Consider the following 15,767-nt stretch of genomic DNA (forward strand, 5'->3'; position numbering starts at 1 on the left):
TGAGGGAAGACCCAGACTGCCAGTTTGAAACCCATCAGCTGGTGTGGGTGCAAGAAGAAGCCCTGAGGCTGTCACGGCTGTAATGACGGAGGGGAAGAGCCCAATACCCACAATCTGATGAGTCAGTTAAAACAACCTATAACATTCGTCCACAACGCAAAGGCAGGGAAAAGCCCCTTCTGACGTGCGCAGCAACTCGCTCAATTTGCTCTGCTGCTTGGCTCGATCTCCAGAAAGCTTCCAACTCGAACTTTTATAGTGGCATTACATGCAACTTCTTCATGCACCCAAGTCCTTTACGTTGGAGATGTCTCCTGTAAATGAGGGCGATCAGCCTCCCCCTCCATGAGTAAGGCAGCATCTCCCTTGGAGCGGCCAACACGTAAGGTACTAAAAGAAGGTGAAAAATTGCCCACTGAGCACAGCTCTGCTGTGCTGCTCTGTGCACGGGCAAATACAATCTCTTCCTGACCCCAGCAAAGCAACTTGTTTATGCCCAGGAACAAGAGACTCGACTTCCCTTATCTGAGCCTGAAACTGCAGAGCTTTTATTAACATTTGCTTGTCTAAGGGAGAAAAAGAAAAAAAGGAAAAAAAGGAAAAAAAAGGAAAGAAAAAGAAAAAATAAGAAAAAAAAAAAGAGAGTTGTTTCTAAAAACCATACCAAACCAAAACAACATTCCAGCTCCAGCATTTTATTCAATGTGTGCTGGCTTCACAAGCCCTGGAAGTTATTATCTACATGGGAAGAATAAGAAATCAACAGTTCTGACCAGCAACAATGGCTGCAGAGAAAGAGTGTTTGGCAGCAGCTTGCAGGCAGGGAGGAGGGAAGGAATGCAATGAAGAAGAGGAATGCAATGCTCTGCATGACCTACAAGACTAACAGCACCCTGCATTGTGGGCCACCCCATTATTTTGATCACAACCACAATTGCTTAATTGGTATTCCTAAAAAATGACAGAAGACAAGTGTTTGCATCAATTAGCTGTCGTTTCTTATTTTTCCTTGAGTATCTTTTGCTCAATTTTTCAGCTTCTTTAACCGGAAAGCTGTTGTAAAAATTAAGATATGTACCAAAGAAAAATCAGATGCTTGTTTTATTTCGTTAGTCACTGGAGACATACATTCTGGTTTAAATTACAATAGACTAAACTGTTGGGGGAATATTTTCTATATCTTTAAGAAGCCTCTCTCCCTCTCTTTCTCTAATTCTTTATAAAACGCTTTGAAGGCTCTCCAAATTAATTTTTTCATTATTAAACAAGCATTTCAGATTTGTTATCTTACCTTTCATAATGTCTGCGAGTACATGTAGCAGCACTTGTGCTTCCAGGGTTACCACCTAATTCATCATAAATATGTTTCCATTGTCGACGGGCTGTTATCTGTAAAAATGGCAATGGAAAATTTAATCTTGCATCTTTACAGATTCTACAGTGTTTTGAGTTCACAACAACAAATGCATGTGTGACACTTTCAGAACAGCATGTACTACAAGCACTATAAAAGCTCCTACAGAATATATAGAATGCACAGAGCTTTGGGTGGTTGTTTTTTTTTTTTTTTTAAGTTAACACTACGTCTGTTTTCCTCCTCTCTAAAATGGAGTGATCTGACTGATTCATTATCAAGTCACAAGCAATACGGCCTCACAAAGAGAATCTCAATCAATAAAGGGTCATTAACCATCTGAAGTTATGCAGACAAATCCCACGGTGAATTACAAAAATGAAGCTCAAACCATACTCAGCACAAATAATGATTACATAGTTATTTTAACTGAATTAGAGAAAATAAATCTGCTGCAAAACCCAAATCCACCACAGAATTCTGTAAATCCACAAAAGCATAGTCCGTAACTCTATACGTTACAAGCTGTTTATTTTTATCCATTTATGTCAGTAAAATATATAGATCAAATAGTAATGAAATCTTAACATACTCCGATGTTAATATTTGAGCTATGTACTTTATTGGACCGCGCTGATGAAAATAAACATCTTGTAACATATTGAGTTGCATACCATGGTTCTGGTTTTTCTGTACAGAAATTAGGATTATACAGAATAACAGATGGAAGACCTGGCAAAAGAATTGTTTCTGAATACCACTTCATTATTTCATATATTCTGCTATATTTAAAACAGGAAGAAAACCAGGAATAGGACAAGCACAACAGAACACCCTCTTTTGCCTGCAGCTCATAAAGAAGGCCAGTGGAAAATTGTGGGGGCAACTTGGGGAGAATTTTGTCATTTTCTGTGGAATGCTGTGGATTTTAATATATTCAGCCCCGGAGGCTTCTTCGGAGTTACCCACAGAGCAGTCAATGGCGTTTATTGAGGAGTTAAAAGCAGCAATCAGAAGAAAACAAATATTACAACTTGCAATCTGAGGCCTGTAATTTTCATCTAAACAGAAGAGATAGCTACCATCATTAAATATTACGGGGTAAGAGGTGTTTCTTTTTCACTCAATATAAAAGGAAAAATCCTTCCTTTGCAGAAATCATTCTCGGAAGCCAAAAGCATGGCTGGAGACTCGTCATTTGATAATATTACAATTTCTTCAAGTTCATTGTTTGTACTGTTCTCCTTAGAAAAAAATCAGCACCTCCAACTCACTTTTAGTACCTGTACATATTTTGCACCTGTAAATACTTGAAAAAAAAGGGGAAGTATCCTATCTTAAAACTCATTTAAAGCAAAATAGACTGACTGCATTCACTAATTTTATTTTCTGTCTTCTGTAACCAACCCAAAGACCACAGGCAGAAGCGAGAGACTGCAATTCAGGGATCAATTCTGCACAAACGCATTTTTTAAATAAAAATCAAACACCAATGTGAGGAAAGGTTCATTTTAAGTCTATTTTATGTAAGTTCCTATGCTGTCTTTTCCCCAGGCTACCCGCACTTCTAGCTATTATTATACTAAAGGTGTTGAAGAACTGGAGTCCTAATGAGCCATAAAGAACACCACCTCCTGCGAATATGAATGGATGCTCCTCCTGCAACCTGAAAGTTGAAAGAAGAGTTGGACCAAGTGCCCTGCTGTGGAGGAATGTCTGGATGGGAAGCTACCTCTGGTCCAGCCTCCCACACCTATTCCACCAGACCTCAGGACAGGCAAAGGACTTTGGCATGGCCAGACAGTCCTTGCCTTCTGGTAGCTCCCAAAAACCACAAATCCCTTGAGGACTGCTGCAAATGGCTGTATATTAAATCAAGTCTCTGGCAGCCTCACAGACTAGGGGAACAAAGATGCACAAAGCCAATCTGGGGTCTGTGCTCTGGCCCTCTGGCAAGCTCAGCCTGGCTGGTTTGCAAAGGCTGTGGGCCAGGACCTCATGCTTTGGCTAAGTACAGTGATGCTGTGCAGAAGCTATAAACGAAAGCAAAGGATTAGTCAGCAAGAAGACTACTGCAAGTCCCCTTTTTAAACATCCCGATGTGACTAAGAAGCATGGTCTCCATTTTTTAAAGGAAAATGGTAACCTTAGAGCCCAAGTCTTATTAACTATGAGCTGACTCAAGAGTGGATACGCAAGCTGTAACATCAGTAAACACAACCATATTTGAGGGGAAAAAGGAATCCCTTTGAAATAATTGTTGGTGTCCCTCTCCTCTAGGCTGTTTAGAATAATAGTATTTACCAAACATTTGCCCAGCTTTATGCGATTCTACCTCTGCAGCGGACCAGAACTCCTTGCCAATCAGCAGAGTTGTGTGCTCCCATGTCCTGGGCTAAGTTTAAATTTGACATTCCCTGAAATGATTGTTAGTCTAACAAAGCCCAGGGTTGAGTTTTCCCCTGCTCTGAGAAGTTTAGTTTTTACACTTAATAAACTTCAAAGGACTAAAGTAACTGATACATGACATCCTTAAGCAATCTGAACAAAATGCTGCACTGTGGAAACTTCTCAGTCGTCATGTGGGGCCACGCTGCTCATGCTGGATGCTCACACTGGCCACATCCAAATTGGGGACCGCTTTCTTTTCTCATGCAAGTCCCTCCCAGCCACCCCAGTGACTGGGGACTTCCTGAGGAGCCAGGAAAGGGCAGTGCTTGGCAATGCTTTGCTTATGGTTGCTGTTCCTACCAAAAATGCCTGCCTCGGCTGCTTTTAACTCCGAAAGGGCTCGTATGTGCTCCCGGTTAGTAATATGTTCATGACCGGGGCACGAGGAACAAAAAAGCAGCTAACAAAAGGTATGAAAATGGTAAAATATTTCAGCTGCCTGGGTAGGGAATTTCCCATAAACATTCAGGAGCAAAGTGCTGGTTTTTTTTAAGGGCATGGAGCTACAGTGGCATAAGACAACTAAGATTCTGCAAAAGCTTTAACAAATGTCCTGAGCACTTTCATTTCACTCTTTTGATTAATTCAGCTTCAGTTTCCTGATGTAAATTGACTCGCTCCTGTAGATAACATACAGACAACAAAGAATCTTTGCTGCTTTAGTTTTTCCCTACTCCTACCAGTATATACATCCCTCCCAGTGCCCGCCACATTTCTAAAAGTGCAGGATGCTCCATGCTCGCCCATTAACCAAGGCAATTGCACTGGCCAGTCTCATCTCTGACAGCTTCCCATTCCGATGCTGGCTTCAGTTTTAAAGTAGTCTTCTGGTTTGCAGACCCCTCCTACAATTAGTTCCAACCTATAGCTTCACAATCCTAGAGCTGGGTCCACTGGAGGCCAGGAGCTTTGAAAACCTCCATGTCTTTCCCCATCAGCAGAATTTGGAGTTAAAGCAAGAGTCTGGTCTGCCCAGGGACCTGAGAGCAGACCTAATTCCTATGAGCACAGTATTAGGCAGTGACTGGTACTCAAGAACAACCAAATAAAAGCAGTGACCTTATCTATTAGAGAACTGTTTATACACATGCTTTTAATGGTGTCTTCCACGTTGAGAAATCTTAAGATCTTCTGCACTGCAATCCCAGCTCCCTTCCTCATGAAAAGGCTTCTTGCTTATTTCCTGCTGCAAATCTAAAGGGGGATTTTCTCGTCATGGTATGTGATGTTCACAATGCTCTTCAAAAAAGAGCTCTGGGTATTAGCTCTGTATGAAACAAACCCAGGTAGCTTTGCATTCCACTGGTATATCAGTTTCTTCGGGCCTTCCCAGATGCAGGACTGCTGTACGTGTCAATCATTAATTTTTAAAAACTAAAGCCCTTTATTGTTGCTTCCAGCAGGCAGCAGCTAAATGGGATCCCACCGACCTTTGACAAAATTTAAGCCGCTACACACCAAAGGTTAAGCTCCACCTCATTTCCTTTTTACAGTTTATCTTTCTAAGACATCTCCAGGTAGGGTCCATGCAGCACCACAGCCTTCTGCAAACACGCCAGGGCACTCCTTTTGGGTCGGCTCAAAAGGAAAAATGCCACTTCACTACTTGCCAAGGGCAACTCTTGAGGTAAGTCCTGGAAGTTCCCCATCTATGCATACCTGCACCTTTTACTCACTTGACTTAGGGTGACTGAGACAATTCCGGGCAATGGCTGTGAAATGCCACTGCAGCTGAGCTCCCTAGAACATGACATTGTTTTGTATTTCATCCAGGGATTTGGGGACATTTTAAATCATTCATACTGTGAAGGTCTGCTATAGAGAGTGCTTTCCAATGCACTCTCCTATTATTAGTAACAAAGATGCTCATTTCATGTATCTTTGTTTAAGAGAAACACGATCCCGCCAATTCCAAAGAGACAGCTTCATCTGTTAAGGACTTAAACCAGTTTGTATGGGTTGCTATTTTTATTAAGCCTGTATTATGTCCAACAAGAAGTACATGGGAGTGTGCTATTACACAGCTATAGATGACAACTAACTAAGAATTAGTAATCAAACAGATAATGGGCGGATGAGAAATGACTCTCACAAGTACTCTAACTAGAGAGCCCTTAAATATGACATATGACACATAATCATGACTTGACACTACTAGATATCCCGTATTTATATCCCGTATGTACAGGTAATACTCTCTGTCAAGCCTCACTGGATGCATTCCGGCCCCTGATACACAACAATAAAGGAAAGTCGGGCAGATGGCCAAGAAAGTTGTTCTCTGCATCTCAAATCCAGTCCCTGGCTGTTTTCATTCACTTTTATATCCTTAACCGACAGGACTGGACTCAGAGGTCTTGTGCTGTCCTGTGAATCTGGGCCAAAGCTGGAAAACACCGTACACAATCCCCGCTTGTTTCTCACAGATGTTTTTAAAGCCCCATGGAAGCACCTATACATGAACAAAGTGGACAGGGCAGGGGATGGAACTGAAAATGGGCTGAATATCATTATTCTGCCAAACACAAAGTTTGCAATTGCTTTAACTGGGAAGGTTTCTACACTTATGATCTGACCAGTCTAAGTTCCCATATGTGATTTTAACCAATCTTCTATTTGTTTCCTGTTCATAAAATGGCTGTCACATGCCATGTGACATGTGATATTTGCCACAAGCCAAATACCTGCCCTTAAGTATTTTCTTTCCAATACTTCCAAGAGAAAAGACCCATTTCTATCTCAATGCACAAACCAGAAACTTGTGAAATTTTAAAACAAGTAAAAGGTGATGAAGAGCTTATAATGGACAAATGACTTGTTCAAGTCAGGCGGAAAGGTCCATATAGACAAATATGTATTAATCAGGGTAGGTTCGAGAAAGCCTTTGCTCTACACATGACTTCTCATCATTAACAGATATTGGCACTGTGCGTGTGAGCAGTGGATTCTGGTTATTATTGAACTACAGCACTCACACAAAATTTCTACATCTGTCCACCTGCCTAAGATTCTGGAAGTGATGCTGAGGTCCATGTCACCCCTGCCATCCACTGCCTTGCTGAAAAATGAAACACGAATCAAACACAGAAGCCTCTCAGCAATGCTCACCATGATCAAATATATACAAACAAGTGCAGCTTGGCAAACTCAATGAATATCAACTGTCCATAAAATAATAAAAACCAGGGTGTGCACAGGTCAAAGTATTGCAACAGCTACTGGATTAACATTCAGGGAATGTAGAGCAAAAGCAGATCCATGTTGAAGGTAAGACTGTTAACAGAAGAGAATGAGGTCAGGAAACCTCATGCTCCATGTACAACTTAAAAGTGCACCACAATGGTCCTCCCAACTTCAGCTCTTCTGCAGAGAGCGCAGACACCACTCATCCATAAAACCAGGATCAGGCCCATCACTTCAGCCAGAGTCGCCCTCAAACCAAAGCTGGGCTTCCCGGGTATGTCAGAGGGTGTGAGCTATGCTTGCCTTGCCATTTACTGGACAGCAAGAAATTGCTTAGCTTATTCTCTGTGAAGAACACTGGTACATGTTCTGTGTCTCTATGGTACATTTTCACCAAAGGTGACAAATGCCCCTGAACAACAGAGAGCATCTGTCACTGAGAAAACGACAGGAGCTTTGAGACAAGGGTGGACTGATGCTACCCTAGATGACATTCTCACGTATGTGATCCTTCTCCTCTGATCCTCTCGTGTTTCTGCTACATTGGTAGACCTGGCTCTCTGGCTTTGTGTTCACAAACGCACCATCCTATTCCCGCTCTGCCCCAGGCACAGAGGTTCACCTTCCCCAGCATCTCTAAGCCCACCCCTCTCATTCTGGTACTGAAACTTGTCTCTCTCCAGCAGGTCACCACTTGGGCATCCCTGCTTCCATCCTCGGTCCCTCCAAGCAGAGCTGAAACGTCGCTGTGAAACTCGCCCGCCTCCCTGAGCACTCTGAACACGCCACTCTCCCTTCCACCTCCCTCCCTGCCTTCCCGTGCGCTCTGGATCAAGTTCAAGATTTCATCCCTCATTTTCATTGTACTTTACAACTCACGGCAATTACTGTTGGCTCATAATCGCAGTAACGATCTATCTATGGTAGCTATTCATTCATATATACCCGTGAGCACACCTACGCACACCCCTGTACATAAGCATGGTATGTGCTGATTAATGAAAGATAGAAGAACGACAGAAGCCAAATCAAGCGTATATTTTTGTTGAGAACGTTAGATTTCATGTTTCGCAAAATCCCAGCCACAGCCCTGCTAACCAACCCGGGCTGCCCATTTACAGAACAATATGCTTTCTTGTATGGAAGGAAAACAGTGAGTTTTATATTTTGGTTCAAACGACTTTCGGTTTCTTGATAGTGCATTTCTTCTTGTCATTTCTCTACAGCACAGATATGTCCCAGATTACTTCATAAACAAAGCAAAAATAATTTCTTTCATCCAACTGCGGCAGGAACTGAACAACTTAATCTGATCATTGTGTGCAAAGAAAATATTTCCAATGACGACATCTTCCTATGTCAATTGGTTTTTATTACAGATGTCATCTCGATGTGCCATATTAATGCAGCTCTTTCTTCTCATTTCAAGATTTTAATCTAAGTTTGTTGCTCTAATATTTTATTGGTTCAAAATACATGCTGTAAAATCCGTGGCCATCACATTTTCCTGTGAGCTAAAAATAAACTGCTCTTGTCAGATATGGTTAGCTGATAAAAAGTGTCAGAGACTTTTCTGAATTACTTTGATAACTTCCTGTTTATGTGGTACTGACCCTTGTCTAATAAAGATCTTTTACACTTGGAATAAGAGAAGATACTGCAGCATACTATTCCTTAATGGACAATGCTGATTACTTCTGAAAGCCTTTAATATATTTCCCATATTAGACATGAACAGATGTCAGGGATGTTGCCAAGTGAAATTTCTTTTATGCAATCTTGGCTTGTCGTACAATAATAGCCCTTTCTCAACATGGGAAAAAATTACAGACCCAACTAATTTCCTTGACAGGGAAGAGTTACATATGTTTTCCACTTGTAGTTTTTATGACAAGTTTACAATTTTGCCAAACCTGGAACTAATTGGGACTGCTTCCAAAAACGGTCCAATAAACCCACAATGTGTACAACTAGCCTAAAATGCAGCAAATGATTGTTTGCTTTTACATTTTTTTTTCTAACAGGGAAAAGTTCGATTGCACAATTATTTCATTTAAGTTACTTAAACACTTACTGTTTCATATCCTCCCAGTTTTTGAGCAGCTTGAAACATAGTCCAAAGGTTAACTGTTAGAGGGACAATAAGTATTTAGATAAGCATTGCATTAACCAACATATTTCAAAGAAATGTAAATTAAACAGTTTTTAAAAAAGAAAAAGATAAAAAAAAAGCTCATAGCCCTGAAAAAGCTCCTGTGAAACACTTTTCCAAAGAGGTATTTACATAAGCTGAAGAGTAAATATTAGCCCATACCATATATATTTTTAATTACATATAAGAGAACACACTTGGATTCCTTAACAGGACAGGAAAAATACGCTGAGACAAAGGTAATAGGCTCATTTGACTTTGCTGATAAGAGGCATGGTATAATGACTGTAGCATGTTTCCATAACTTTGATAATAAAAATTACTCATTGGGAAGAATGTTGCTTTTAATTATTTGTTTAATACTGATTTCATTAGCAAGCAAGCATGAGCCACACACTGGCTCACAGAGAAAGCCCATTGATTAAACAACAATATCCAATATTTACTGCAGCTCAGATAATGGCCTCCACAATCAATAAACAATAAGCTGCGGTCTAATGGGTCCTGTGCAAATGAACCTGGGGGAGCACAAATGAAAATTACCATAATAATTGTGATATGAGTGGTTGTGCCTTGCCCACAGCTGTGGAATGGGAGGAACAGAGGCAACTCAATTCAAAAGATGTGTTGGGAGATGCTCGTTACTTCCTCCAGGAACTCCTCCCCTCTCACGTGCTTTCCATCCTGGCCCACTGTCCCATGAGGCCACTGCCTGCTGCTGGTGTCTCACTATTTTATTTTTTTTATTTTTTTATTTTATTTTAATTGCTGGAGGAAAAATGGACGTCACAGCTCTATGAAAGATGTATGCACTATTCCACCAACAAGCAGTGATTCCCCACAGACATACTACAGATACTTGAGGCCAGACTCAGCAATAACGCTGCCGATCACGGAGGACGGCATCTCTTCCTCCGCGGGGGGATGCTCTGTTGTAGTGTACACACTGCTTCTCCCCACTAACCTGTTTATATTGGCAATGTTTGCACAAGCCTTGCTGGACAAACAGAGGGCCCTGTCCTGCAAACATTTCTGCTCTTCTCAGCATACTTACTCTTGGCATTTAAGTATTTGCCGGATCAGGCCCCTAATTTATAATGAATGTCAGGCAACTTTCAGTGTATTTTCCGCTAAATGTTAGCAGAGGGCCCTACCCCTGGGGAGGGAATTTTAGAAATAGTACTTTAGGTTGTCTTTCAAGCCCACCCTGTCCCCATGCTTGAGGAAGTGCAGAATAAAATGGGGGGGGGAGAAAAAAAAAAAAAATCCTCTCTTCAACACAAAACATTCTGAAAGCCTCATTGAACCTTGTACTGCTTCAAAGCTATCAAGAGCTTTGCTTAGGCCTTGATTCAATCTGAATCAATGCATAATGCAACGAAGCTGTTCATAGTACATTAATTTTACTTCCATTTCAAGCAGCCAGTTTTCAGACAAACACTGTAATCATTCGGAGTTATATAAGTTTATAATGGCTGCTGGAGGCCTGTTGCAATCAGTGCCAATTGCTATTAGGTATGTAAATTGTTATGTAAAACATACAGGTTTGACATTCTTCATCAAAATAACACATGGTTTTAATCTGGGAGATAAATTAGCGTAAATAATATTTCAATCCACGGAGTTCTCCCTTTAAGGAAATAAAGTATCATTCAATCTATAAATAAGGAGGAAAAATACCCCCATTTACAGCTTTTGTTGGAAACTCTGAAAGATCTACAATGCACTGCAATATTTATGTAAAATTTAGTTACAACTGTATCTTCTCTACCTACAATTGCTTTACAGATTGTGGCACTACAAACTGTACATGCCAAAGCAATTATAAACATTGCATTCTGTATTAAGCAGATACAGTCTGGTTTTATATTCTCCAAAGTCAGTAATTTATTAACTATAAACACGTTTTGGGGCTTAAAAATACGATCCCGTTTGTGCCTTTCTTGACCACTTTTAAATGTCTTCCTTTAATATTTGTCCTTTCATAAAGAACATCTGGGCACAATAAAGATACGTCATATTATTAACTCAGAAGAAAGGCATTACAGACGCTGCAGATTTACAAAACAGAAAACTAGAGAGTTTTCAACATGCCTATTTCTAGTCATAATCAGCGGATTTAAACCTATAAATATCCAGCAGCAACTACCCCAGAAGGAAGAGATGCAAATCTAGGCATAAGACAGTGAAATGCCTGGACTGGAAAATGTGTAGATATAAACATGGTCCCCCCCATTCCATAAGGCTTTAAAATAGGCTTCGTGTGCAAATGCTTTCTCCAGAGAAGCCAAACCATTCTAAAATGTCAACAAGAAAATGAGAAAAAGGATACTTACTCTGCTTAAAACCTAAATAGGGTATTCGTTCAATTGGTGTTTTCCTTTCTTTCATATATTTATAGAGAGCCACAAGGAAAGCCTGCTCATCAGCTCTGCATTCTTCACCTACGGCAATCTTTGATTTATCCTCACTTGAGCCTTTTTTACAGTTGCTGTTGTTATTCTTGGGTTTGGGCAAAGCTGACTTAGCCTCACATTTTACCTGGGAAAAGAAAAGATGTCATATCAGATCTGGGTAACCTTTAATTTTCACTTAAGGAATAAATACCCTCTCCTAGCAGAATAGCTTGTTGAAAAAATGAAGGCCAACCCATGCAACTGTGTTTGAGGGGAAACAAAGGAAGCTATTTATAGAGCTAATGTCTTGTTCTGAATCTTAGTCACAACATTTTTAAATAGCCACATCTTTAAATCATTACAACCCATTGGTAATGCTCTCCAGATCTGCATTTTTATGGCTATACATTGCTATGTCACAGACAGCTCCCATCTCTCACATACACTTGCCATTAGCAAGTCTAATAATAACCTTCATTCCAGGATCAACACTGAGCATTGTCAACTCCCGTAGACAACCCTTGGAGCTGAGGGTGCTCAGCCCCTTCCAGGAATGCTCAGCAGCCAGCTCTGAAACGACACATTTTTCTCTCCTTTGGCCCACCAGAAGAGATGCAAACCTTGGCAAGCCTTACCCAGGCCGAGCTCTCGGTGCGCACAAGTGGAGGTTCTGCTGTAGCATGGACTTAAGTCAAGCGAGTGTGAGCATCTGCTTAAATTTAAGCACAGCCCTAAGTATTTAGCCGAAGGAAGCGGCTGGCAGCCGGAGCCTATCCTGGTAGACACCAGCAGTCCCAAGGCACATGAGTCCCAGAGCTCCAGGTGTCCCACTGGCCTCTCCAGGAGACGTATGCCAGTCAGGAAGTCAACAAATTGGAACCACTTTACCTCTCATCCGTATTCAAACATGGGAAAAAATACCTGGTGAGACCGGCTTAATCCGTCACTCCTCTTGAAGATAATCCTCTCATTGAATCAAGCAAATTACAACTCGAGCATTCCCGTAATTTATGTATCAAAAAACAAAAGAGCAGAACCTTGCAAACTGATGTTTAAAAGCTCTCCTGACCAAGATGGGACTGATACATTTCCAGTGAAATGCTCGAGTCCTCTAATACAACTTAGTGGAGATGGTTACATGTACGTTGGATTTGCACTGTTCCTTCAACGCTTTTGAGTTCTGTGAGGAGCTTTCTGGCAGCTCCATACCCCATCCAAGACACGTCCTTTGTGCTCCCAGAGGGAGCGGGGAAACTGTAAAGGCCAGTATTTGGTATTTTAGGAGGAGAGCAGAGGAGAGCAGGGTATCTCACTCAACAGGAAGGCAGAAGCTCTTGGCCAAGTAAGCCATTGACTCTCCTTCACTCTTTCTGCTTCTAAACCAGGTGCTTCCTGGGTGCTTGTTGACATTTTGGAAGTAAATGCTATGAAGAGCATTACGTAAGCGCTTGTAAACAAACAACAAACATATAATTGGAAAGACTATGATATGCTTATTTTATCTCAATAAAATAAGCTGTGTTTAGGCTCAGGGAAAGCAAAATCTTTTCTTTTATACTCCTCCAGGGTGTTAACTTTGCAGAAAGCACTGGTTTGAGGTTAGCGGCCTCCACAGTTTTCTACGGATGTTGGACAAAGCAAGGCAAGGTCCTAACCAGAGAAGTGGCCACAGTTTTCCAACGTAATTGATGCTGCTGAAAAATCTCCCCGTTGGACATTGCAGGGTGCAGGCTGGCTCCTCCCAGGCACCCCAGCAGGGACTGGGAAATGGATTCCTGCGGGATTTTTCCTGATCAGTTACAGGTGAAGTACGTCCCCTGCACTTCTCGATGCTCTCTGGCTGCATGGTTCAAAGAGATACTGTCTTCCTATGGCACAAGACATGATGCTTTGCCTTTTAGTAATAGATACACTCGTTGATTAAACTTCTGTAAAGATCCTGGGTTTTGTCCAAAACTCAATGGAGCTAATGGGATTTTTTTCCTATTAAATGAATTTTGGATTTCCTCATGCACTTTTCGGTTCAGAGTTGTAATCCCTTGACTTTTTTGTCTCCTTGCAAAATTATTTAACAGCTTCCCCTTATAAAGTTTAGATTACATTGTCATAGCTTTCAATGCTATACCATTAGACTAGATTAGCACTCCCAGTATGAACCCATGATTTTAATAAATCTAGGATTTTTAATTTGAGCTGCAAATTTGTTGCAAGCTAAAACTTGGAATCAGGTCACTGAACCTGGGAACAATTTTTCAGTTTTGTCACCCACTTTCTAGGTAAAGTCAATCAATCAATCTTTTTAATGGATTTTCTTTTTCAAACTGGTCAGTTCAGAAGTACGTTTGCAGAGACAGCCCGGGCATGAATGCTAAATGAAATCAAAGCTCACTGCTATGCAGGCAAACTAATGGCAAGGGATGTTACTCCCAAGGAGACAAAAGGAAAACAAGGAAAATAACATTAAAAAAGCCACTGGAGTGAGAAAACCCCATGTAACACACAACCTCCTTCTCTCCAGTGTGCAGAGAAGTGAGGTCAAAGCACCTGTGGAACTCAAAGGTGCCAAAATGCAACGGACGGACTCCAGGCAGCGTCAGGTTCAACGAAGCCTTGACGAAGGCTGCAATGCTTCATCCACGCGGCATTCGAGGCACAAACCTCACTTCTGGAACCTCCCCACCGTCTGACAGGCGATATGGATGAACGTCATGACCAATGATTAACGAGAACCAAAAGGGCCAAATGCCATTCTGGGTAACACTGGTGTAAATCCAGCATAAACGTACCGAAGTAGGGCAACAAATATGACTGAGCGATTGGAGCATCACCCTTATGAGGAAAGGCTGAAAGAGCTGGGACTCTTTAGCCTGGAGAAGAGAAGGCTGAGGAGAGGCCTTATTCATGGTTACAAGTATCTAAAGGGTGGGTTTAAGGAGGATGGAGCCAGACTCTTTTCAGTGGTTCCCAGTAACAGGACGAGGGGTAATGGGCACAAGCTGGAACATTGGAAGTTCCGTTCAAATATGAGAAGAAACTTCTTTACGGTGAGGGTGACAGAGCACTGGAACAGGCTGCCCAGGGAGGTTGTGGAGTCCCCTTCTCTGGAGACTTTCAAGACCCACCTGGATGCAGTCCTGAGGGATGTGCTCCGGGCAATTCTGCTTTAGCAGGGGAGTTGGACTAGATGATCTCTAGAGGTCCCTTCCAACTCTGAAAATTACATGATTCCGTGAAGACAGTGAGAGCGATGCCAGATTTGCACCAGGCACCACACACTGACATTCGCTCCCAAAATGCAATTTTGAATCTTTCTAGAGGACAGAGATCTGGAGGAAGGTCCTGAACACAGAATTTTGCTTGGCTCTGCTCTCTTTTCTGGTCTGCTCAGAAAGCCTGAAACGGCTCCGTTATTAAGGCAAAGTTTAATTTCCACAGGAGGAGTTAAAGCTCTTTCATTGAAGCTTCAGCGTGAGTAACACCTGCAACGCGAGACCGAGGGCTAAGGCCCAGACGGGCAACCCTGCGTGGATAAGCTGGGGGTGTACAGAGATGGGCTGTGGGAACATCTGACCACCTCCGACTGCGTGTTCCATCAGAGGCGTAAGATCCATTACTAAATGGCCGGAGAACACTCAGGGGTATGCCCCTGTGTCTGCCTTCTGCCAGAGGTCACACACAACACAGACCACTACAGACCTGTGTTTTAGAGTTTCAATCAGACGACGGCTGAGGCGCTCAGAACAAATCTCCAGGTCTGAGAGCATGCCAGGCCACCTGTGGCCACAGGAAAAGTATATCCTGGCAACTTTTAAACTAATTTCCCAGATCTTGCTGTACAAATGAAGTGAGAGATTTACTTTAGCATTTGCACTGAGAGATGTAATGAGTAGATTCATTTGGGGACAATTTCCATGTTTAACAAGTTAATCCTTTCAGCTCTTTGAAATGGTCAGATCAGCCAGTTTTAAAAAGCCTTTCAGTGCGCTTCTGCACACTTTGAATGGGAACGCTTTTTGGGAGCATGAAGCAGGTATGACGAGGGTCATGCTGGAGCCTGTGAGTCCCAAAAGCCTGTCCAGCACTGATGACATGTGAAGTATGAAAGGCTTCAGAGCCCTGGGAGTGTTCGGAGAGAAGAGCTTGGTGTATGCCTCTCCAGGAGAGCTGATCCTGCCTCAGTAGAGGGCCTCATACTAATTTTTATATTCCCAGCCTGGGAGGGAACTCCCCT

At 42.0% G+C, this 15,767-nt stretch overlaps 1 protein-coding gene across 8 annotated transcripts in view; it reads right to left on the reverse strand.

The window, feature by feature from the left end:
* Positions 1 to 15,767, reverse strand: part of ARID5B (AT-rich interaction domain 5B) — a 119,145-nt gene that overhangs the window by 18,204 nt on the left and 85,174 nt on the right. For all 8 annotated transcript variants that reach the window (XM_074590220.1, XM_074590218.1, XM_074590222.1 and 5 more), the window contains 3 exons: positions 11,477 to 11,681; positions 9,063 to 9,115; positions 1,292 to 1,389 (listed from right to left, as the gene is read on the reverse strand). In XM_074590220.1, coding sequence (XP_074446321.1) covers positions 1,292 to 1,389; positions 9,063 to 9,115; positions 11,477 to 11,681 — 356 coding nt within the window. The remainder of the gene's footprint in view (positions 1 to 1,291; positions 1,390 to 9,062; positions 9,116 to 11,476; positions 11,682 to 15,767) is intronic.

Source organism: Larus michahellis, chromosome 6 (assembly GCF_964199755.1).
Source record: "Larus michahellis chromosome 6, bLarMic1.1, whole genome shotgun sequence".
In the NCBI taxonomy this organism is placed as follows: Eukaryota; Metazoa; Chordata; class Aves; order Charadriiformes; family Laridae; genus Larus; species Larus michahellis.